The sequence below is a fragment of the Gadus morhua genome, chromosome 22 (assembly GCF_902167405.1).
Source record: "Gadus morhua chromosome 22, gadMor3.0, whole genome shotgun sequence".
Classification (NCBI taxonomy): domain Eukaryota; kingdom Metazoa; phylum Chordata; class Actinopteri; order Gadiformes; family Gadidae; genus Gadus; species Gadus morhua.
In genome coordinates this window covers 5082136-5104508 of record NC_044069.1, presented here as the reverse complement: position 1 = coordinate 5104508, position 22373 = coordinate 5082136, and the positions used below count along the sequence as shown (strand labels likewise).

Below are 22373 nucleotides of genomic sequence, written 5' to 3'. Positions count from 1 at the left end.
GGTAGACTCAATGGCCCAGATTGATCTGCTTAAGTGTGCTAAGTAACTCCTTGACACACATTTTTCTTAACTGGGAACGCCATCAACAGTCTTTCAAAGAACATTCCATGTAACACATGCGTCACTTTCACATTGCGCTGTTATTTTTAAAGGAAGAATTTGCTCAGCACCAATGGCAGCACAAAGCTCAGCAGCGACAGTTGGATAGTTTAACCAGCAGAGTGCAGTAGCGTGATAGTTGGAGTTATTGACATGGTGGTCAACCTTGGAACTCCCGTTGTCATGGGAGTTGAATCAATTGTTGTCATGTTAGTTGGAGCACCCGTTGACATGGTAGTTTGAGTCCCCGTTTTCATGGTAGTTGGAGGACCCACTTTCATTGTAGTTGGAGATCCGGTTGTCATGGTAGTTGAAGCACTTGTTTTCAAGGTACTTGGAACTTCTGTTGTCATGGTAGTTGGAGAACCCGTTGTCATGGTAGTTGGAGCTGTTGTCATTGTTGTTGGACCTTGGGTTGTCCTGGTAGTAGGAGAACCCGTTGTCATGATAGTTGGTGCAGCTGTGGTTGTCATGTTAATTGGATCTCCCGTTGTCATGGTATTTGGAGCTCCCGTTGTCATAGGAGTTGAATCAAGTGTTGTCATTTTGGTTGGAGCACCCGTTGTCATGGTAGTTGGAGTCCCCGTTGTCATGGTAGTTGGAGTCCCCGTTGTCATGGTAGTTGGAGTCCCCGTTGTCATGGTAGTTGGAGAACCCGTTGTCATGGTAGTTGGAGCTGTTGTCATTGTTGTTGGACCTCGGGTTGTCCTAGTAGTAGGAGAACCCGTTGTCATGATAGTTGGTGCTGTTGTCGTTGTAGTTGGAGCTCCCGTTGTCATGGTATTTTGAGCACCCATTGATATTGTTGTTGGAGCTGTTGAAGTCGTGTTAATTGGAGCTCCCGTTGTCATGGTAGTTGGAGCCCCCGATGTCAAGGTAGTTGGAGCACCCATTGCCATGGTAGTTGAAGCACTTGTTGTCATGGCAGTTGGAGCTCCCGTTGCCAAGGTAGTTGGAGCACCCGTTGTCATGGTAGTTTGATCCCCCATTTTCATGGTAGTTGGAGCTCCTGTTGTCATGGTAGGCCTAGTCGGAGCACCCATTGTCATGGTAGTTGACGTCCTTAGACCTGGGCATTCGGGGCTATAGCCCCGGATCTTTTGGGATCAGACCCGGATCTCTGCCGTAAAAATAAATAAATAATAATAATAATAATAATTATCTATATATATATATATATAGCTGCTTTCATACACGTAAGTACTGGCTGCTCTTCTGAATATATGCTGCATCGTTGCAGCAACATTGAAGACGATCGCGTTGACTTCTGCGGTCTGTTCTGCCGCCATGCTGTCTGCGTCAAACCAAAACAAACCTGAGTGACAGCGGACGCACTTATCCCGCCTCCTGCAAATGTACGTAATATCCCTCCCCTTGCAATGCCGGCGCTGGCACTGGCCGCGGGAGCAAGATGTTATTCAAACAAAAATGCATCAATCGTTGTTTTAATCTTTCATTACACAATTTCTTTCATTCTTATAAATAAAAAAATAATATAAATACATATATAAATCTAGCCAACTTGTCAATCAAAATTAGTCTTGTCTTGTCTCTCTAGTGGTTGTTCATTCTAAAACACTACAATCTTTTGAGAAGCAAATGGTTGCAGCCTCTATAGGCTTACTGTGGCGCTGATGTGAGTACTGTATGCATGCAATACTACTACTCATAGTAATAATCGGAGAGGATTGAGAAACAGTGGGTTGACAATCCATTCTGGTACCTCATTTTGAAAATCCCCAAAAAAGAAACTTCACATAGGACTGTCTTTCCATTTTTAATACATTGCTTTGGAGGTTTTCAATCTAACATCCCACTGGTTTGATTTTACCTAAGAGAAAAATGTTTATTTTTTAAAGCATCCACAGCAGCCATAATAATGAGATTATGAGACAATGAGAATGAAGCGGCAACAGTGTGACTGTGCAGAGTGAGAGAGATGGCTTCAATGGATGACCAGGGATTGGTGGTGGCGTTACCCAGGAAGGGCGGCTGTAGTTAACTGCAACCAACAGAACATGAATAGTGAAGTGGAGGAAGGAGTCGAAATGAGACTTCATTAACAGATTCATGTACAGCTCAGATTTATATGGAGATAAGATTCTTAAACAACTTGCATACAGCATAAGCAAGTTACAGAAACAGTCTGGGAAGATTATTTTTTCATTATTTAAATCTACATCCTGGTTATACGTCGCGCGATAGCGCATATCACATGCAAGCGAGTGTTTACTTCCTGGTTACAGGTCGCGCGATAGCACATATCATCTCATGCGATCTTAAAGAGAACTTGACGTGAACAGTTTGGGAATGCATATTCCGGGAAAACATTAGAACTCTGAAATGCTGACTAAATATAAAGCATGTTTTTATCTGTAACATTAAACCTACACTGACAATAAGTAATAACTTAAAAATGAAACATAAAAGCAGACCACTACTTACTTGCCGTTGCCTGGCTGGGGGAGAAAGGTCCATCGGAGCAGCGATGGCTTCTTGACATCGGGTAGGTGCACGCAGGCTATATAGGCTATTCTAATGTCTTATTTTTGCCCTGGCGCTCGGCATAGGCGACCTATGTGTTGGGGCGCCCTTAATTAATTAATCGATACATTAATTATTTAATTATTTAATTAATTAAGATACCGTAGCACGCAGGAGTCAGGACGGTGCTCCCCCCCCGGGCTAAAGCCCCGGATGTTTTCAATTGCTAACGACGCGCCTGGTTGACGGTCCCGTTGCTATGGTAGTTGGAGCACCCATTGATATCGTTGTTGGAGCTGTTGAAGTCCTGTTAATTGGAGCTCCCGTTGTCATGGTAGTTGGAGCCCCCGATGTCAAGGTAGTTGGAGCACCCATTGCCATGGTAGTTAGAGCCTGTGTTGTAATGTTAGTTGGAAACTCTGTTGTCATGGTAGTTGGATCTCCCATTCTCATGGTAGTTGAAGCACTTGTTGTCATGGCAGTTGGAGCTCCCGTTGTCATTGTAGTTGGAGCTCCCGTTGTCATGGTAATTGGACCTGCTCCTATTATTGTAGTTGAAGCACTTGTCATTGTAATTGGAGCTCCCATTGTCATGGTAGTTGGAGCACCTGTTGTCATCGTAGTTGGTGCTGTAGTTGTCAAGGTTGCTGGAGCTCCCGTTGTCAGGGAAGTTGGATCTCCCGTTGTCATAGTAGTTGGAGTTCCCGCTGTCATGGTAATTGAAGCACTCGTTGTCGTGGTAGTTGAAGCACTTGTTGTCATACTAGTTGGAGCTCCCGTTGACATTGTAGTTGAAGCACTATTTGTCATGGTAGTTTGAATAACCGTTGCCATGGTAGTTGGAACTCTCGTTGTCATCGTAATAGGAGAACCCGTTGTCATGGTAGTTGGAGCTATTGTTGTCATGGTAGTTGGAGCTCCCGTTGTCATGGTAGTTGGAGCACCCATTGTCATGGTAGTTGAAGCTGTTGTTCTCATGGTAGTTGGAGCTTCCTAAAATAAAATGGAAAGTTGGTAACTTATTCAAAGAAGCCAAAGTTATCATTGAAATGAGAAGTGAGCATAGAACATTTTCTAAATATAAAAAATAAGGTATTTATCTACAAAAACCATTTGTAGAAAGTGAATACACTTGCTCTCCTTTGATCCCCCTTTAGTTTTCAGATTTGAATTTAACATGATTTAAGTGAAATGTGTTCTTATTTGATTAATTAAGGATTAGAAATGACAAAGGTTAATCCATTATATTCAAGACATTATTTATTGCATCTCAAAAAAATCTTAATTATTCCAACATTCGACTAGTGAATTGCGAACGAGACTAAGGGACCTATCTTGCATCCAGCGCAATTGACTTTCCACACCGAACGTATGGTATCGTTGCTAGTTTGCACCCGGCGCAATTGCATTTCCCCCGCAGCAAACTCAACGCAAGTGCCACTAAACTTGCGCCCTGAGGGGCGTGTCGGCGAAAAGCAGAGACGTGTTCCTGCTTAAATGATACATGGTGCTATCTTACAGACCGATAAAGCAGTTGCGCAACTTACCGACAAATACCTGGTATAGAGTGCACTATCGATTAGCGCAGTTGGTGTTGCTATATTGATATAGATCCGACCTGCCATTGTACCATGGCAGGTCGGAACTGCAACATAAGCTTACACAGCTGTAGGCTATACACAGCACAAACATGCAAAAAGATCTGAATAATTGAAATATTGATGATGATGTGGATTGTGGAAACCTTTTTTTTTCATAGGGCCTGCATGAATGAACACTGTAGTAGGCTATGTCATGCGTTAAAATAATAACACAAATATGACCGCAAGCCGTGATTAACAGGGTCTGAGCAAAACTAAAAGTCAAGAACAAACTAATGGAAGATATATAAATGTATCATATATTTGTCATATTTAAGGAAACGATGTTCCACTATATAAACCTGAACTGCAGCCTTATTCACATGGTCAAAATGTCTATTGATAAGCACACAACATCCAGAAACTCAAAGCCACACATTTCTCAAGTGAATTAAGGGCTTTCTTCAAAAGCATACACCTGAAAATCTTTGAAATTCTGGGGAAATTAAACATTTGTAGTCAAGAAAATAAATTATGACAGAGTTCATTATGAAAGAAAAATGATTAATGAAGAAGTTCCACTTAATGCCATACTGTGTCTTGGCATTCCAATTCTTGGAAACTAATGAGCCGGAATGTTGATTGCCTGATTGAATTTCAGGTGCTGTTCGATGTTGTTGTTTTTTTAAATAAGTGGCATTGACAGAACGTCATGTTCAGCATGCTCTAATCAAGGATTCGAACTCTCAACCTAAGGATCAGTACAAGGCATTATCCCGGTGAGCCCCTGACATTCCAGTATGAGCCTCATTCACATCGTAAAAATGTCGATGGATAAGCACAAACATCAAGAAAGCTCCAAGCACACATCTAACGAGAGAATTAAGAGCTTTCTTAAAAGACTACAGATCTGAACAATTGCACAGTTAATGGTATCTATCCACCTAATGATAACCATACGGTTATACAATATGATACAAAATGGTCACATAGGCAGAGACTGAGGTGGACGATTGGCTTTTCTTTGAAATTGTGGAAAAAGCAAACATTTTAAGAGCAGAAGACCTCTTAAACCGCCCAGCCCAAGAAAGTTACCCTACACACCTTCAGGAAATAGGAATCTCATTCCTGGGCGGCATGTGGCTGAGGAGGTAGAGTGGTTTTACTAATACAAGTTTTAAATCGATTTGTCACATTGGACCTTCTATTTTTGTTTAGAAATATAAATGGCTGAATTTATACATACAACGGGGAACGGGACACTACATTTAGATGGTGAAGGGAATGCTTGGGCCACGTTCCGATCAGTTAAAGAAACAAAAAAGTTTAGAATATTTTGAATATTCATACTCATTTGTTTTTCAGGGAAACACCAATGAGTCATGGAACACAAAATTCAACTGAAAATGACACGTTGTTGATAGTCAGGTAACAATATATTTAATATGTTCTGGAAAAAACTTGAAAAACTTCTCTTTAACATGTTTTTTTGGCATTTGACATGTTGAAATCTCAAATCGCATTGTAACTTCCAACAATGTTTTTCTAAAAAGACAATAACATTTGGACCGAGTACAGAAAATAGCTCATACAAGAAACATTAATAATTGGTATTATTATAGAGCTATCAATTATATTGGCCTTTAACACATAAATATGCTGTCAACTCAAAAATGTATTGTACATTTTCATGTTGTTTTGTTATGTTGTTAAATTTTTTGTCATAGCTTTCTTAATAACCCAAAGCTTTTTCACATCCATTTTCTATCCAAAAGGGATTAATTTCAATAATAATCATAATTTTCCAAGATCCTAGAACATAATGACAATAAGATCAGCTGGACAGATCAGCAGCATAGCGGCAGTATTCTGGGCAGCGCCGCGCTGATGTCTGTCTGTTCTGAGGTTCGGGAGCGCCCGTTGTAGTTGTAACCCTTATTTTTGCTCAGGAAGCTCCCTCCGGTCACTCCAGGATTGTGGGAACATGGGGGTTACACTATATAATGAATTCCGTTGCCGGTGTTATTCTCTTCTTTAATTAAGACCAACACGGAAACACAGTGCCTCATGTGCTCGGCGAATCTCTCCAAATGCTCACCCCACTCAACTGTCCTCCCAAAACAAAAGTTGGGCCGGAATCAATCCCAACAGTACAATGCAACTAAAAATTAAAACAATGCAAATAATGCAAACTACAATGTTACAGTCTTCCCCTGCTACAAATAGTAATGTCCCCATTTCAAGAAACCTGTTGAAACACAGCAACGTAACCATATCACATCTCAAAGTCAGTACTGTAGCCATACAGGAACCCGAACATACTGGTACTAAAAAGAAATGTAGAAAACACATAACATAACCTGTTAAAGAAATCACTCAAGTGGATATGAAACACAAAACATTCCGACCCAAGGTATGTACACAACAACAATGTAACCTATAAAGGGTCCATCAAACCCCTACACTACACTAAGTAACAAAGTTCCAGTGCTTTGGCGGTCGCCTAACCGTGCGTCCACAACGGGACGTGAGAGGCAGAGGCTCCTGAGGAGACATGGAATGTCCATCAGGTGCAGAGGGGGAAAGGGCAAGCCCCCAGACTGGTTCAGCTGTGTTGCGGCGATGCATGATCCGGATGGCCGAGCAGCTCGGACGGGATCCTGCCCATGCTGCCCCCACGAAGTGGCTCACCGAAATGGGCTGGACGATGACGTCGAGGCGTACCTCGAGATTTCTGAGTGGACCGCGGATCGTGAATGGTGGCCAGCAGACCAGTGGGGCTACATCCTGACGCCCTTCCTGACCGGAAGGGCTGAAATGGATGGCGACGGCCAGAGATACCAAACGCCCAGGTGACACGCTGGTTCCTGGCGCTGCAGGACTACCACTTCCAGGTGGTCCATCGGACCGTACACGCAGACGCACTGTCCCGGAGAGACGCCTGCCTAGGGCTATCCCGACTTGCAGCTGAGGGTGGGGGGGGGGGGTGTGGCAACCCCGCTCTAACTGGGGGGGTCGAACTACGCAAGCACCGGGAACAGCGCCCTCTCCGCGGACAGGTAGTCCGAGGGAGCTATGTGCCTTTCAGCGCGGCGGCACGGCGGCGCGGGAGCGCGCATCAAGCGCACCCGGACAATCACGGGCATCGGGATCACCTGGGGGAGGGAGACGGCAGAGGCCTCTTAAGGACCGAACACGCACCAGACGAGGCAGACAGCCGAGTTGGAGGGACGCGGTAGGGGGAGAACGCACCAACCCGTACCAAACGCCAATACGCTGCCCCCCCCCAGGACTGAGTGGGAGAAGACCCGCAACCCTGTTTGGAGTGTCTCCTTTGAAAAACCTGGCCGCCGACGATCGGGGTTGCCACAATAGGAATGAATGGGCGCCATTTTGGAATCCGGTGTCCATTCTATAACATGTCCATGGGAAAGGGGCGGACGACTGGGGAAATGAGGGGAAGGTGAATCTCTCCAATTGCTCACCCCACTCAACTGTCACCCCAAAACAAAAGATGGGCTGGAAACTATATAATGTCATCGCAATACATATGTACCAAACAATAAAAGAATCAATCCCAACAGTACAATGCAAATAAAATTAAAACAATGCAAATATTAAGAACTACAAGGTTGCATTGTTGTAAGAGATACACTTGCAGTGGTTTTCAGTCAAAGCGTAATCAGGGAATCAAAAATGTACATACAGGTTCAGCACATTTTTATTTTATACCAGAAATTATTCAAAATGTCTCACAATTCCACCTTTCCATTATGTCTTGAAACAAGTTTAAATTCATGGTCGAAGAGGCAGGTATTTATTTAAGTTCATGTTAACCGCCTGGCTCATTGTGTCATGTTATTTATCTGTATGAGAGGCACCACATTATCCCTTGGGACGACAGGTGCTTGGCAGCTGCCAAGCACCCCCCCCCCCCCCCCCCCCTCCGGTGGTGGTGTTGACCACTGTATCAGGTAAAGAGGCAACAGGACGCCTGCCTTCATAATCCTGAGGATCTCAAATACCAAGGAGGAACACCAGCAAACACCAGAAATAAGAGAAACTGACTAACAAGCTAACCAGCACATTGCTTTATGTTGGTCAACGTTTAATCCCTCCATGATAACGTGTCTGTGACATAAATTCACAGCACGAGTTCCCGACCTCTTCTGCCCGTGAACCCGACTTCTTACCTTTCTTCGCATCTGCTTCCACACACAATCATCCCATGCCCTCGTGATGTCAGAGTGAAGTCATGCGCACCGCACCTCACTGAATGATGACGATTACATTGTTTGTTGCATTAGGCAGAATGCCTAATGCATTCTGCATTAGGCAAAAGCTCCTCTGTTTGTATTGAGGAGCTTTATGTTGTATGAGACCTTTCAGAACTCTTCGATATAGTAATATCGTTTCGGAGCCAGATTTGCACAATTTCTCCTTTTGATAGATTTGCATGAACTGTGAAGTCTCCATATTTTTTTATATTTCCTCAACTAAAATCGAATCATTAGCTTTGCCTGGGCGTTTTCTTTGGCGGTTCTTATTGTCAGTCTGAAGGGCTTTCATAAAATAATGATATCCACATCGAATTAAACTACTCCCAATCATACAAAACCATGTTTTGAAATCTATTTCCTCAAATCATTTATTTTCCATCCAACATGTTACACTTTATTTTCTATACACTACAGGTAACACACACTAAAGCTTAGTAAAGAGGTGGAATTTAACAGCTTAATTCATTCAATAGGAAAGCACTAAGTGGCCAAGTTTAAATAGTCGAGTACATATGCTCATCTTAATTTGCATTCCCTTTGGTCAGCTTTAGTACCTTAAACTGTACAACATCCCTAATCATGAGTTTGTTCTTCGATTTTTCTTTTTTACCCCCTTAATCCTCAAGAGTCGAAGTGGTCCGACACTTTTCATTGGCTACAAAAGGCAATAAAGACGTGCTGCCAAAGCGGATGAAGAAACAGCGATCTCTAGTGGTCAATCACTGCCAAAGAAACTGAACCCAGGAACAGGATCAGCGAGCCGATGAGCCGGCTGTGTCCGTTAGTTGTCGTCATTCCGGTGGCCACAGAGCCTGGATTGGCTGCTACTGTCGTCGTTCTGCTTGCCCCAAACGTGGTAAGGGCAACTGCAGATGTCATTTGGGTTGCCGCAGAAGTCATTTGGGTTGGCCCAGCCGTTTGGCTAGCCCCAGCTGTTTGGTTAGCCCCAGCCGTTTCGGTAGCCCCAGCCGTTTGGTTAGCCCCAGCCGTTAGGTTAGCCCCAGCCGTTAGGTTAGCCCAAGCCGTTTCGGTAGCATGAGTTGTCGTTGGAGTAGTTTTGGAGGACACGGCGGTGGTCATGTTGTCGCTCTGTGTAGTTGCTTCTGAGGATACTGATGACAAAGACTACAAACAGACAAAGGAAATTTAGCACATAAAGATTGGATCCATGACATATTAATCATGGTGGATCTAGGATAGAATATCACACAGAGGTGGGTACACATCAAGCGATCAATTGGCTGCTCAAACAACTTGTCCACCCGCAGCAAATATTGTATTGAACGTATGGCAGCTGATAAACCCGTTTTGACAGAACCCTATTTTCCGTGTGTAGAAAAGAACAGACATGAATGAGAGCTGCCTTTGTAAAGGTTACAAACTCAGGACTTTACCTGCGCCAGAAGAGCCAATGAGCATAGCCAAAATGACAGGAACATGGCTCTGAAGGTGATGAATATGATGATGATGAAGAAGATGAAAATAAAATAGTGGAATCTCCTTCCCCTGATTTATCCTCAGCGTTCAGGTGCTTCTCCGCCTTTAGGTACCAGTGGTCACAGGATTTGTGTTCATGTGCGCGTGTGCATGTGAAGCTGGGCAGTTTGAAACTATTGTGTTTCTTATCTGTTTGCTGAGGGCTTTTATAGCCTTTCGACTCCCAATATGACGAACACAGGTGGTCCAGGATCTATCCCCACCCCGTGATGCAAAGTGACCCAGACAACCAATCAGAGCATCCCACTCTCGTCATGGAAGAGCAATGAGGACGATTTATGGATTCATCGTTTGTGTCAAATATTTTGACGAAAATACTATCTATTCATCTTGTTATATTTTTTGTGTGTGTGTGTATCTATCTGTCTGTGCTTGTCAGGATGTATGTCTCAGTAGTCTCAGTATATTTTATTTTATGGTAGCCTCATTGTCTTATCATTTATTTCAGAGGCAAGTCAATTGCCACACAACGCACTTATATTTACTGACATAACTTTACTGATTATAGGATACCTTTTGTTCCTTAGTTTAATCCCATGAGCACAACCGCTTTAGATTTACATGAACCGAAGATATCATGTGTAATGTTGAATCTACCTATCAATCTACCACTGTTTATGACTTACGTCCACCTAACCCTAACCCTAGCATATACTCCATGTTAATGGTAGCCATACTCAAATCAAAGTTTTTACAACTTTCCGGCTTGTGCGTGAAAACAACCGAAATGCAAATACGGTGTAAAATTTACCTAAACTAAGTTATTGCCATATTTCTGACAGGGATCGCCCTGCTTGGTCAATGTGTTGAGTACAACAGCTGCTCACCATATGCTAGACGTTGGATGAGATGAGATTGAAAACAAAGAATAGACAATCAAGAGCAAGAACCAAAACGACTGTTGACCTAATGTACGTTTGGTAATGACAATATTATTACATGTAGTTAGTCAAACATGTGGTTCTTCCAATTCCATTATCTTTTTACACGTTACAGTCAATGCTTCCTGTTATAGTATGGATGTAGGAATGTCGATTCAGTTAAGCTTTCTTGACTATGGGCATGATGATGATGATGATGATGATGACGGTGACTCCTACAAGTTTACAAAGAGGCCAATCAAACACAGATTAAAGGGATTTGTGGTTCTTTATTTGTATGCGTTATAATACGAATCCTATTCTTCATTCGGGCGGTGGTTCGTACCGTGTATACCTATGGATTTGGCAGTATGGCCGACGGCCGTCATCCTCGGACCTCAAGTGGGCTTCTGCAAATAATTACTCGCGATGAAACAAAGGACCCTCAGAAGCTTCGAACAATCAGTTCGCCATCAGCCCGATCACCATGGAGACGACCAGCGGCAGCAGTTGGTCATGTGACCCCAACGAGGACGTCGAGCCGCTGGGTGGTTTGGTCTTTGTGCAACATCTGCCGGTTTTGGTCGTGGGGGGCGGATTGGGGGGGCAGGTAGTGGTACACTTTGTTGGGGCTTTGGTGATCCCGGGAGACTCTTCCGTGAGAATGGTTATGGTGGTCTTCGTGGCGCTGGTCACATTTCTACTGGCCTGGGTGGTTTTGGGAGACTTGGTTGCTGCAGTTGTGTTGCCGGTATGATTGCCGGACGAGGTGATAACTGCAGCGGTTTCCGCTCGCTCCTGTCGAAGAAGTAAAAAACATTCAAATTGTTTTGAGTGTCGGGTTTGTTATAGTGTCAGAAACATGCTCTGTCTGAGGACCATATTCAAAAATCCAACTGAAGGTTACAGAACTTAAGAGACAATGTCAAACCGGGGCAATTGATTCCTGTCAGTTTATTTCTGTTGACCAAAAATATAACCATATCCTTTCTTTTTTTAATGCATTTGATGTATAATATTAATTTTTTTATAACTTTTCCACAAGAAATGAGCCCAGAATTATGAAAAAACACCGGATGGTCGAACAAAGTCCCTTCCTCCTTCCCACCCGGTCGGTGGAGACACTTTGAATGTTATCAGCCGATCGGCTTACCCATTGGCTGGATGGTTGGGGTAGAACACAAAGGCATTGTTGCCTGTCCGTACCGAACCAACAACACTCGTCATAGAGTAAGTCACTAAGTCCGGAAAGCGTCCGTGGTCATGCCATGCAAAGCTGCAGCAGGACCGCACTAAGCGATGCAGGGACCACAGTTTGCATGCTGCTGTAATATAAGATTGTCATCCCTGCTTTTCCTTTTCCACTCAAGCTAGAAATCAGCTTTCGATCTTTCAGAGCTCTCCGGTCCGGTGATTTCCCGATAGTGACATTGTGAAACACTCTCTCAGCTTACTCTGGCTTCGCGATTAACTTGTTCAAATAGTCTGAGTGAAATTAACATTGAGTCACCTGAGAGACAGAAAGATATCAGTCCGTCATGGCAGGTGTACTAGTAAACTATCGTGGCAATGCAATGGTTAATTACAAAACAGGACATTAGTCTTTTGAACCTGTTAAGAAAATCAATTTGCACAATGGCATGGCTACCACTTTGTTTTGGGCTGATTGTCTGTCTCCTGTCCAATTGATTTTTCCCGCTCTGACATTTAGGCAAATGGCTCATTTGCCTGTGTCCACTGCGTGCACATAACCCGAAAGCTGTTTTGTCTGGATTTACATTTCCTTGCAAGTTTCCATAATCCTAGGCTCATAAAGTACATTGTTAAACATTATATATCCTACCAGGCTGCCCAGTAAGATGGACATCAGGCCCACAAAGAGCGTCCACTTCGCTGCTGTCCACGTCATGGTGTTGCACTGGTTTTCTCTGTAGCGGTGTGGCCGGGCACCGACCTGTCTCGCTGTTTTTATACACTCCAACTTTCCTGGCTGATAACAGTCTAGCCGGCAAGGAGTGCTTGAGAAAAAGCACAATCAGAGAGCATCTCACTGCTGATATAATAACACATTGTATTTGTTTAGTGCCCTTTAGTTCACTCAAGGTCGCCTTACTAGGTAACCGAATACCCTAGGCCCCGCAATACTCTGAGCCCCCTAATACCCTGGCCCCCATAATGCCCTAAGCCCCCCAATAGCCGAGGCCCCCCAATACCCTGGGCCCCCAAATACCCTAGGCCCCCCAATACCCTGGCCTCCCAATACCCTAGGCTCTCCAATACCCTAGGCAGCCCAATACCTAGGGACCTCAATACCCTGGAAATCCAAGTACCTAGGGTCCCCCACCTCAAACACTCAACTCTGAAACCTCCTCTGTAGTGGCCACGTGTGAACTGACAAAGACAGTGGTGCAATGACAAGTTATTCTCTCCTTCTCGCCCTCTCTCCCTCGTCTTCTCTCCCTCTCCCTACATCTCTCTCTCTCTCTCTCTCTCTCTCTCTCTCTCTCTCTCTCTCTCTCTCTCTCTCTCTCTCTCTCTCTCTCTCTCTCCCAAAATGTACCTAGTTTTTGATTATGAGGGCTTCAACGCATGATCGAAATGAAGGAAATAACCATGGTTATGTTTTTTAGTTTTTCTAATTAACCTAGATCCGGTGCTGTACATAAAACGTTCTGGTCTTTAGACCCGCACAGCCGGGCCTGACACCGCTGCTGCGCACGGCAACTATCAATATGTTTTTATTTACCTAGCGGCCATCCTGTTTCATCTTCATTCTTAACTCTGCTTTCCGATTCACCCACCCAGCCAGCGTTCATACGAACACGATGGCCTCCAGGTAAATAAGGCCCAATAGAGACGTAATTAAGGATGACAATTAATTGTTAACATGGCGTCAGTCAAGTTAATGTCAATTATAGTCATTTTGTTCAAACAGATGGTCTGTAAGCACTGTTACACACATCGCACTCCCACATCATCAGTTTTTGGGCGAGATAATGGGTCAAACTGAAAATCTGCGTAGACAAAAAAAATAACCAATGTGACCACAAGCCAATCGAGGAATCTCAGCTGTGTCCATGCAGACGGAATATCTCCTTGGCGACCTGTGACGAGAGATCGATGCTTCTGCCAGGGCTTGGGGCTGGCAAAATGCACCCACTTGAAAAGTGTTTTGGCACAGAAAGCATTGTAATCACAAAACAGAAAGGAATGTTCTGCAGTGATATTTGGTTTGTGATAACAGCTATAAAATAAAGGGAGGCTTTGATTGTGACACAATGGGACTGTTTGATCGGGTTTCACTGTAAGAGAGTCACCTGGACGGGGTAAGTTTCATCGGATTAGAAACTCAGCCGGATCAACAAACGTAAAATGGATGGATGGAAGTACTGATGGATAGGTAAATAGAGTTTAAGGTTTCAAGTTATTGTCTTGTATGCATTGATGTAACATCGAGCAGAAGCCACAGGTGGCAATACAATGATCTACCTTCAGTCCTTCTCTCTCTCTCTCTCTCTCTCTCTCTCTCTCTCTCTCTCTCTCTCTCTCTCTCTCTCTCTCTCTCTCTCTCTCTCTCTCTCTACAGTTCATGCAAGGTAGTGCCTTTTTTCCATCCATTTCTACTTTCTACTACTTATTTTTAGTGATTCTGCTCTTTGTGTTAGTTCTTACTGTTGCGGTAGCTTAGTCATAACCAGTCAATGGAAATCCACAAATCGCCCTTTGTACAATGTTTCAATTAATGTTTGATGGAGGGTCACACGGACAGCTTGAAGAAAACCGATGGAAGGATATCTTATGTTTAGAGTGTATTTATTTTGTACATTAAACAAGGAGCAGCAATCACTAATCGCTTTACATTCATGCTCCAACAACAGTGCCAGACAAATGGCGAAAGAGCCAACATCATTATAGTGAGAATACAAAAATAACAGTCTGTCTCTCTATAACAATATTATTTAAAAGGGAGCAGTAAATATGTCACCGGGGCCTGGTGATGTCTACCAACCCTCTCTGGAGAGATTGGGGGATTTCCGGTTCTTAAGGGGGAAAAAACATTCCTAGTTCCTGTAAAATAAACCAGTTCAGACAGCAAATCTGAGAGCCGCGGTTGACCCTTGTGTAAATCCTGATATCAGACACCTATAGTTGCTGTTATCATCATTCAACTAAATGTGATAAAACACAGCCTGGCTCCTGTTTGGATCCCATGCGTCATTTATATTCCTTTACAAAACGTTGTAGTACAAAAAGAAAATGCCATGGATAAATAAAGCATTACTATTAAATGTTGTTGCGTTAAGTTATTTTGCTACATGTATTATTTTCACAGTACATTGTTATCAGTCATAAGAGATCACCATATCGCCCTGTGCATTAGTGGTGTATGATTCAATATTTAATTCAGAATTTCATACGTGTTCATATTCATGAAATGATTAAATAAATACGTGTGCGAAATGTTCTACCAGCATTTGCAGACTTTTTGGCTTAATAGGTGACAAATGTTATGTAACGTCATCTAGCCTTACATCCTCAAATCTACTTCCTTGATCCCTGCAAAGTCACAGTAGCCTATGTCAAACATTAAACAAGGTCAGTAAAACGCATCATTGGGCTGTGATTGGTCCGCTTACTAACCCGACGCAGAACCATAAACGTTCACGACTGCGTCAAAGCGTCTGCGTGGTCATTGCGTTGTGGAACGTGGAACCATAATCAGCCCTTTAAGGGTTAGGGTTAACCCTAATGGCGCGTTTTGGGTCGCGTTTCCACCGCCAAAAGTGGGCGTGACCCGGACTTGCCGTACCCGTTTTGGCCAGTTTTGGCCTCGTTTTCAGGACTCCTCCGTTGGGGTACTGAAAACGAGACCAGACGCCTGAAAGGGTCCCGGGAAATTCTAGCTACACACCCCCTCCGTTGATTGGTCGACAGAATCATCACTTCCGGGTGACGCGGGGATAAAAACAAACAAACAGTAGCCTTGAGGTATTATTCTTTACAATTAACATGTCGCGTAAAACGCTTGCTTGGGCAAACAAGGAGGTGGAGACATTCGTCTGCATTCTTGGGGAGGAAGACGTTGTTTACGATGTTTACGTAGCTGCCGCGGCGATCGACACCCGGCCTACCTTAAAGGGTACTGTCGGCGGTGGAAACGCAACCTCGGAACTGAGCTGGGCTATACCGCCCCCTCCCTACCGCACCTTTGCGATCCGATCCGATCGGTTCGCTAGAATTTCCCGGTTAGCTAGAATTTCCCGGGACCCTTTCAGGCGTCTCGTCTCGTTTTCAGTACCCCAACGGAGGAGTCCTGAAAACGAGGCCAAAGCGGGTACAGCTAAGTCCGGGTCACGCCCACTTTTGGCTGTGGAACCGCAACCCGCACCGCACCTTTGAGAACCGATCCGTTCCGCACCCTGCAGTGGAAACGCGCCATAACACAACGCAAGGGGGTTACGGATCCCTTATGTCCTTGTGGACCCTCTTTGCATCCACTGGAAAAGACCTTAAGGGCTCATTATGGTCCCACGTTACCGCAACGCAATGACCACACAGACGCTTCAACGCAGTCGTGGACGTTTATGGTTCTGCGTCCGGTTTTAGTAAACGGACCAATCACAGCCCTTGCTGCTGCGTCGCCTCGACGGAATGCTACGATTTTTGGGAGGCGAACGTCTGGCCCTTGCGGTGGACGCAAGGAGGGCAGGTCCGTACTGCATGCGTCCGTCGGCGGATGGCCGAGGGCTACGCGTAGGGGACTAGTCTCTGCAGACGAATACTGTAGTCAATCAAATCGCTTCCTGCTACAAAGCCGATGTGTGGATATAAATACAAAAGATGACACAAACAACAGGTGACTAAAAGATTTAGTCACCAGATTTTCCCTGCTTGTTATTGCAAAATGGATCCAGGAAACGCGTGGAGTGTATTTGCATATCCATGATCTGATTGGCCGACGGATCCGGCGCTTCCAAAGTACAAAATTTCTCAACTTTTTGACGCAGGCCAAGGGTCCTAATGGACGGAAGGGCCTACAATGCATTTGGCGAGCGCCCCATGCAAAGTCAATGAGATCCGCCGACGGACGGAGGTAGTGTGAACAAGCCCCCCTTGCGTTGCGGGACCGTGGAACCATACACATACCTACATCCGTCGGTATCTGCAGTGTTCTCGTTTGTTTTTGTCGCCCTCTAGTGTTGCAACATTTATTCTCAGGCAGGAAATGACGTCCTAAAAACATGGCCAATGCTTTTCCTTCTTGGAGGGGAAATGTTGTGGAATATCGTCAGCTTGGCGATTCACTAATTCACTCGTTCCTAGTAGCATATGCATTTTGAAACTAATCCGGATTACACATCGGAGCGATACGCCGGTATGTAAGGTTATTTTCATAACTCCACCACCATGCATGCTGCTAGCCTCAGCGCATCTCTTTATTGAATCGGCTAGCCAGCTAGCCATACCTTCTGCCACTATATCCTTACTAGGCACGTTTTTCTTTCACGTATATAACAAGCACCTCTCCTGTGTAGATTCATAACGTCCTCTGTTCCACTGTTTCATTGAACATTTGGTGGAGAACCAAACCGCCAATGGGTGGTGCGCGTTTCCCGAGTTATGTTGTCCGAGTCCACCAGTCTGGGCTCTGGCGCCTCTACGTCACTCTGTGATGTTTGTTCTGCATATCTTTACATTTACATGTAAGGCATTTTGCAGACGCTTTTATCCAAAACGACTCACAATAAGTGCAATTGTCAGAGGAAATGTAGAAGATATCTGATGCTTTTAAGTTGGTGTTTCCCTGCCTAGTTTGTGTTTTGTGTGCACAGCCCTGCCTTCAGCATGGCTCCAGCAACCCTGCATCACAAATGTTTTCCATATCCACTTTGTTATTCTATTATCCTTGTCCAGGTCTTCACTCTATCAGCGCAAACATCTAATAATAATAATCGACACGTATTGATGCTGTGCTTATTTGTTGTTTAGCAGGTTCAAGAAAGCTGAATCCTAATCGTTAGAACTGGAATCCGCCCACACACCGCCGGTTGGGCTTCATTTAAATCGGTCCGACGTCGTTTAAATCGACCTGCCGTGATGTCGGCCTCGTTGCCCCCTAAGGGCATGGCGGGAATGCCCCAGCCTCAGCAGCAGCAGTCCCACCTGCCCCCCGGCGGGGGGGTTCCGGGGCAGCCCCCGCTGCCCCCCCAGGGCGCGCTGAGGGAGATCTCTCCCGTGTTCCTCTGTCGCATCGGACAGGAGACCGTCCAGGACATCGTCACGCGCACCATGGAGATATTCCAGATCACCCGTGCCACACAGGTACTCGTCTCTCTGTCCTGCTCCATTGCTGAAATCGTTATGTCATTGTTATGTCATTAATCGTTTTATTTTGTTGCTTTTAATTATTATGTTGATCACCCTGTCACTGTAAACGTAGGGCCACCAGGTGCGTCGTCCTATTTTTTGGTTCAATCATGTTGTGAGATTTACATGTGTTTTATAAGAAGCACTTAACCGGAAAAACATGTTTAACAGAAAACACTTGTATTCACCACCCTTTGGCCATCATAAACCTACCGTCGTACTTCCTAGGAGGCTATTCTCACTCAGCGAAAACAAACAAATAGCCAAAGCTCAACCCCATCAGTCACCCAGAGTCTGTGTGCAACTTGTGTTGGGGTGAACCAGAGCCAGGCTGTCAGTAACCCAGAGTCTGTGTGTTGTGTTGGGCTAGCTGCCGAACGGGGTGACCCAGAGCCAAGCCATGTACCAGGACCGCTTTGGGAAGCTGCAGGAGCACCTCAGACAGCTGGCGCTGCTCTTCCGCAAGCTCCGCCTCCTCTACGAGCGCTGCATGGAGATGACCTTTGACCTTCACGAAGGGCCAGCAGAGGTGAGCCAAAGGATCCAGGAAGTATGAATGAAATGAATGGGTCCTTTTAAATTGCCAAGTTTTTCTGCATGTCTGCAAGACCCTAAATGTAATATAGCCTAAAAGTTTTATCCTAGATATTTTGAATGTTTAAACAGGTGTGGATCTATTTTTCTGAAATTGATATTGAAGAAAGAAGGGGGAAGTGTTTAGCTTTTTGTTTATTTTATGTTTGAGAAAGTCTGTCTGTCTGTCTGTCTGTCTGTCTGTCTGTCTGTCTGTCTGTCTGTCTGTCTGTCTGTCTGTCTGTCTGTCTGTCTGTCTGTCTGTCTCTCTCTCCCCCCCCCCCCCCCCCCCCCCCCTCCCATCGCCAAAGCAACCAAGATAACTAAACAATGTCAATAAATAATAATGGACTAAGAATTGTCATTATCTCAATGGTTCACAACCTTTGACTTTTAGGTGTGCCACTAAATTGTCATCAAGACCTTTTAGCGGACCGGCTTATTTGCAAACAGTGCGGCATAGATCAATACACACACAGTGGCTGAGCAAACGGTGTCGGCGCCCCCTTTAGACACAACATGTTCCGCAAGAAGGCCAGTCGAAAGACAACATCATCTAGCAAACCCCTTGTCCATTCAATTCAATCAATTTGATTTGTATAGCCCTTAATCAACATTACAGTCTCAAAGGGCTTAACAGGCCAGATATGTATGACACCCCCCTTTACCCAGGCCCCCACAAGGGCAAGAAAAAACTCAATTTTAAATTGGCAAGGAGGAAATCTTGAGAAGAGACGCAAAGTAGTGGATCCCTTCTTCCAGGGATGGTCAGGGGTGCAATGGGTGCCATAATTGAAACAAAGGGAAGCACATCAAATTAAATTGGTGATGTGGTGCTGGCCGGTGCTGCTATGTGTGGCCTGTGTCCCCACAAAGCATCCCGACCTTCCAATGGCAGGGAAGGGAGGGGACGTGCTCTGCACCACCTCTGTTCCCTAACACACGCTGACCCCCCTGCTGCTGTGGGGGTCTCCCCTCTCCCCAGCTGGTGCCGTACGGTACGGAGGAGACCTGGTCGGTGCCCGTGGAGCCCTGCAGCCCGGCCGTCCTGCAGGAGAGGCAGGAGGTCCTGGAGGTGGGCTTCCTTCTATGCGTTGGTCTGGTGGAAGGTTTTAGGTTCCACACCCGCCAGTGAACCCACAATATGAACTCATAGCGGGGCGAGATGGGTAACCCCCTACCTGCACCGTAACGAGTCGGAACTCACCGTTACTTAAGGCTTTGTTTATTTGTTACTAAAACAAAGTAATTAGTAAAGCCCTTAATCACAGCCACAGCCTCAGAGGGCTTCACACGTCCCGTATTATATGACTTTCATGATCTTTTTGCTTTAATGTGATAAGATGGAATCAAGGCCACTATATTGATATATATTCCACCTGTGGCCACTAGATGGCAGAAACAGACATGTGAAAGGCCATGGTGGTTGAAATGTACATTGCAGTGTTACATAATGTATCATGTTTTACCATATTTCATTACAGTTCTAATTAGGGCATTTAGCAGACGCTTTTATCCAAAGCGACTTACATGGGTTAATACACACACATTGACACACCGACGGCAGAGTCAACCATGCAAGGCGACAGCCGGCTCGTTAGGAGCAGTCAGGGTTAAGTGTCTTGCTCAGTCAACACTCAGCTAGGAGGAGCTGGGGATCGAACTAGCAACCTTTCAGTTACAAGACAACTGCTCCGCCTCCTGAGCTAGGCCGACCCGGCTTGCATCCATTGTCCTTTAGAAAACTATTATTAAGCTGGTCAAATTTTGTAACATTTTGAAAGACAGTATTTAATGTGAGGCTTTGGATGAAGAAAGTTGTTGATCATCCATCGTGAATGGGTTTGTGGTTTGAAGAGTGTGTGCTCTGGTCATGCTAACCGTGTGTGTGTGACTCCCGCCCCCCCCAGAAAGTGCGCCAGAAGAACCAGGAGATGAAGACGCTGATGGACCAGATGAGGAACCTGCTCTGGGACGTCAACGCCATGCTCAGCCTCAGGAAATGACCCGCGCCCAGCCGCCGCCGCCGCCGCCACATCCTGTTCGGACACACGGGGGCGCCACATTCGCCCAAATACCGGGCGGACGAGCTAAGGATTGTTTTTGGGACCAACGGAGTCGTTCGTCTCCCCTCTCTACATCACTTCCTGTCTCGTCCGATTGGCTCCTCCCGGACACACCGGCAGCAAGACTCTCACTCGTGCGTTGTGGTTCAATTCCTCACACAAGGAACTAATGTCCTTGTGACCTTTGGTGTCGTTTGTTTGACAACAAACACGTCCCCCACCATCCTTCAGCCTCCTTGAGCCCTCATTGGTTCAACAGTACAGGGTAGGGGGCGGGGTGTCTCCCGCCCTACGGCAGCTATGCTTATCTGCAGTCTAAGCTCCGCCCCCTTGACTTGCATGACTGGTGTTCAATGAGATGAAGGCTTCCTGTCCAGTGGCCCGTGAACCACACCTGCTTTCCTCCAGGGATTTGCCTGCCACTGTATTATTTTTGTAAGCTGGTCGTAAACGACTTGGTTCCTCTTTTGTATGAAAACATTATAATAAAACGAAGAACGATAGATGGAATTTGTTCATTTCCTCAATCATAACCACATTTTCGATCAATTTACGCATAGCCCTCTATTTATTTTGTTTGGGACTAACACAATTAGGACTAATCAGAATTAAAATTAAGCTGTTTCTTTGAACATCAGACTTTAACAGAATGCGTCATTGCGACAATTTCTTATTTAAGAATTTCTATGACATTAGCTGTAAGGGAAACAACATTTAATCTCGTGTGGTGTGGGCGGCCCGAGTGACAGGCGGGCTTCAACCACAGCTACTCTGCTGACACCGACCTGTGCAATCCTGCCCATTGCTATGACGGTATTATTGTAGCAAAAGTCTTTAACACCTGTAACTGCAGATTTTGTATGCGTTGTGGCAACCCGCTACCCAAATGAGCCGGGTTCCATGGATAAACGACACTTTGGTGTGCGGGATAAGCCATTGCAGGCATTTATTAACAATCAACTTAAATCAAACAACGAAGGAGACGCGGTCTCTAGGGCCTCCGTGGGCCTCTAGGCTCTCTCGCACCAGAGCGCTACCTTCTTCCTTGCTCTCCCGTGTGTGCCGTCAGTCCACCTGCTCCTTTTAAAGAGTCCCCCAATCACGCTGATTGGGGAGGCGAAAGGGCTGCTCTCGGTCGCCGTCTGGTGGGTGACGGCGGTACACGCCGTCCAGGACCAACCCTTGGGCTGGTCCGGGCCGAGGCTTACGCCCCGTGCCCACTACCTCCGTCAGTTGACCGTTGCCCATTAACTTTGAATGGGGACGGAAGCGCAATGCATTGTGGATCTGTCCGTTCAGTTGGAGCGTTCGCCACCGTCAGAAAGTTGAAAAATGTTCAACTTTTTCGGCAGCGACGGTTCCGTCATCCAATCAGATCGCGTATGCAAATGTAGGGTTAGGGTTAGGCGTTACGCCTCGTGCCCACTGCACCGTCAGTCAACGGACGTGGGAAGGCGTGGCTGATGGATGGGGGAGTAGTCTTTGCAGAGGCATCCGTCAGCCAATCAAATCGCTTCGTCGGCTCAGTCATGGCTCAGTCAAAAAGTTGAAAAATTTTCAACTTTT

The 22373-nt window shown here is 45.4% G+C and overlaps 1 protein-coding gene and 1 long non-coding RNA gene across 3 annotated transcripts; one reads left to right on the top strand and one right to left on the bottom strand.

Annotated features, from left to right (window-relative positions):
* Positions 1-8793: 8793 nt before the first annotated feature.
* LOC115535267 (uncharacterized) lies at positions 8794-10052 on the bottom strand. Its single transcript, XR_003974428.1, has 2 exons — positions 9838-10052; positions 8794-9568 (listed from the first exon to the last, which is right to left on the bottom strand). It is a non-coding gene; the product is annotated as an uncharacterized LOC115535267 (long non-coding RNA).
* A 6813-nt stretch (positions 10053-16865) lies between these two features.
* Positions 16866-21313, top strand: zgc:114119 (Med30 domain-containing protein). Of its 2 annotated transcripts, none has more exons than XM_030347873.1 (5): positions 16866-17176; positions 17794-18123; positions 18539-18697; positions 19727-19816; positions 20652-21313. In XM_030347873.1, the coding sequence occupies exons 2-5, from the start codon at positions 17899-17901 to the stop codon at positions 20745-20747; spliced, it is 570 nt and encodes a 189-aa protein (XP_030203733.1). In that variant the 5' UTR covers positions 16866-17176; positions 17794-17898; the 3' UTR covers positions 20748-21313. The 2 variants fall into 2 exon arrangements, with proteins under 2 accessions (XP_030203733.1, XP_030203732.1); XM_030347872.1 differs by having other exon boundaries at positions 16881-17176; positions 17791-18123.
* Positions 21314-22373: the final 1060 nt, after the last annotated feature.

Excerpts from the sequence above, each read along its gene's own strand:
- zgc:114119 (XM_030347873.1), top strand. The coding sequence starts at position 17,899 with ATGTCGGCCTCGTTGCCCCCTAAGGGCATGGCGGGAATGCCCCAGCCT. Across the intron at positions 18,698-19,726 it reads TTCACGAAGGGCCAGCAGAG|CTGGTGCCGTACGGTACGGA; the intron begins GTGAGCCAAAGG and ends CCCTCTCCCCAG. Across the intron at positions 19,817-20,651 it reads AGAGGCAGGAGGTCCTGGAG|AAAGTGCGCCAGAAGAACCA; the intron begins GTGGGCTTCCTT and ends CGCCCCCCCCAG.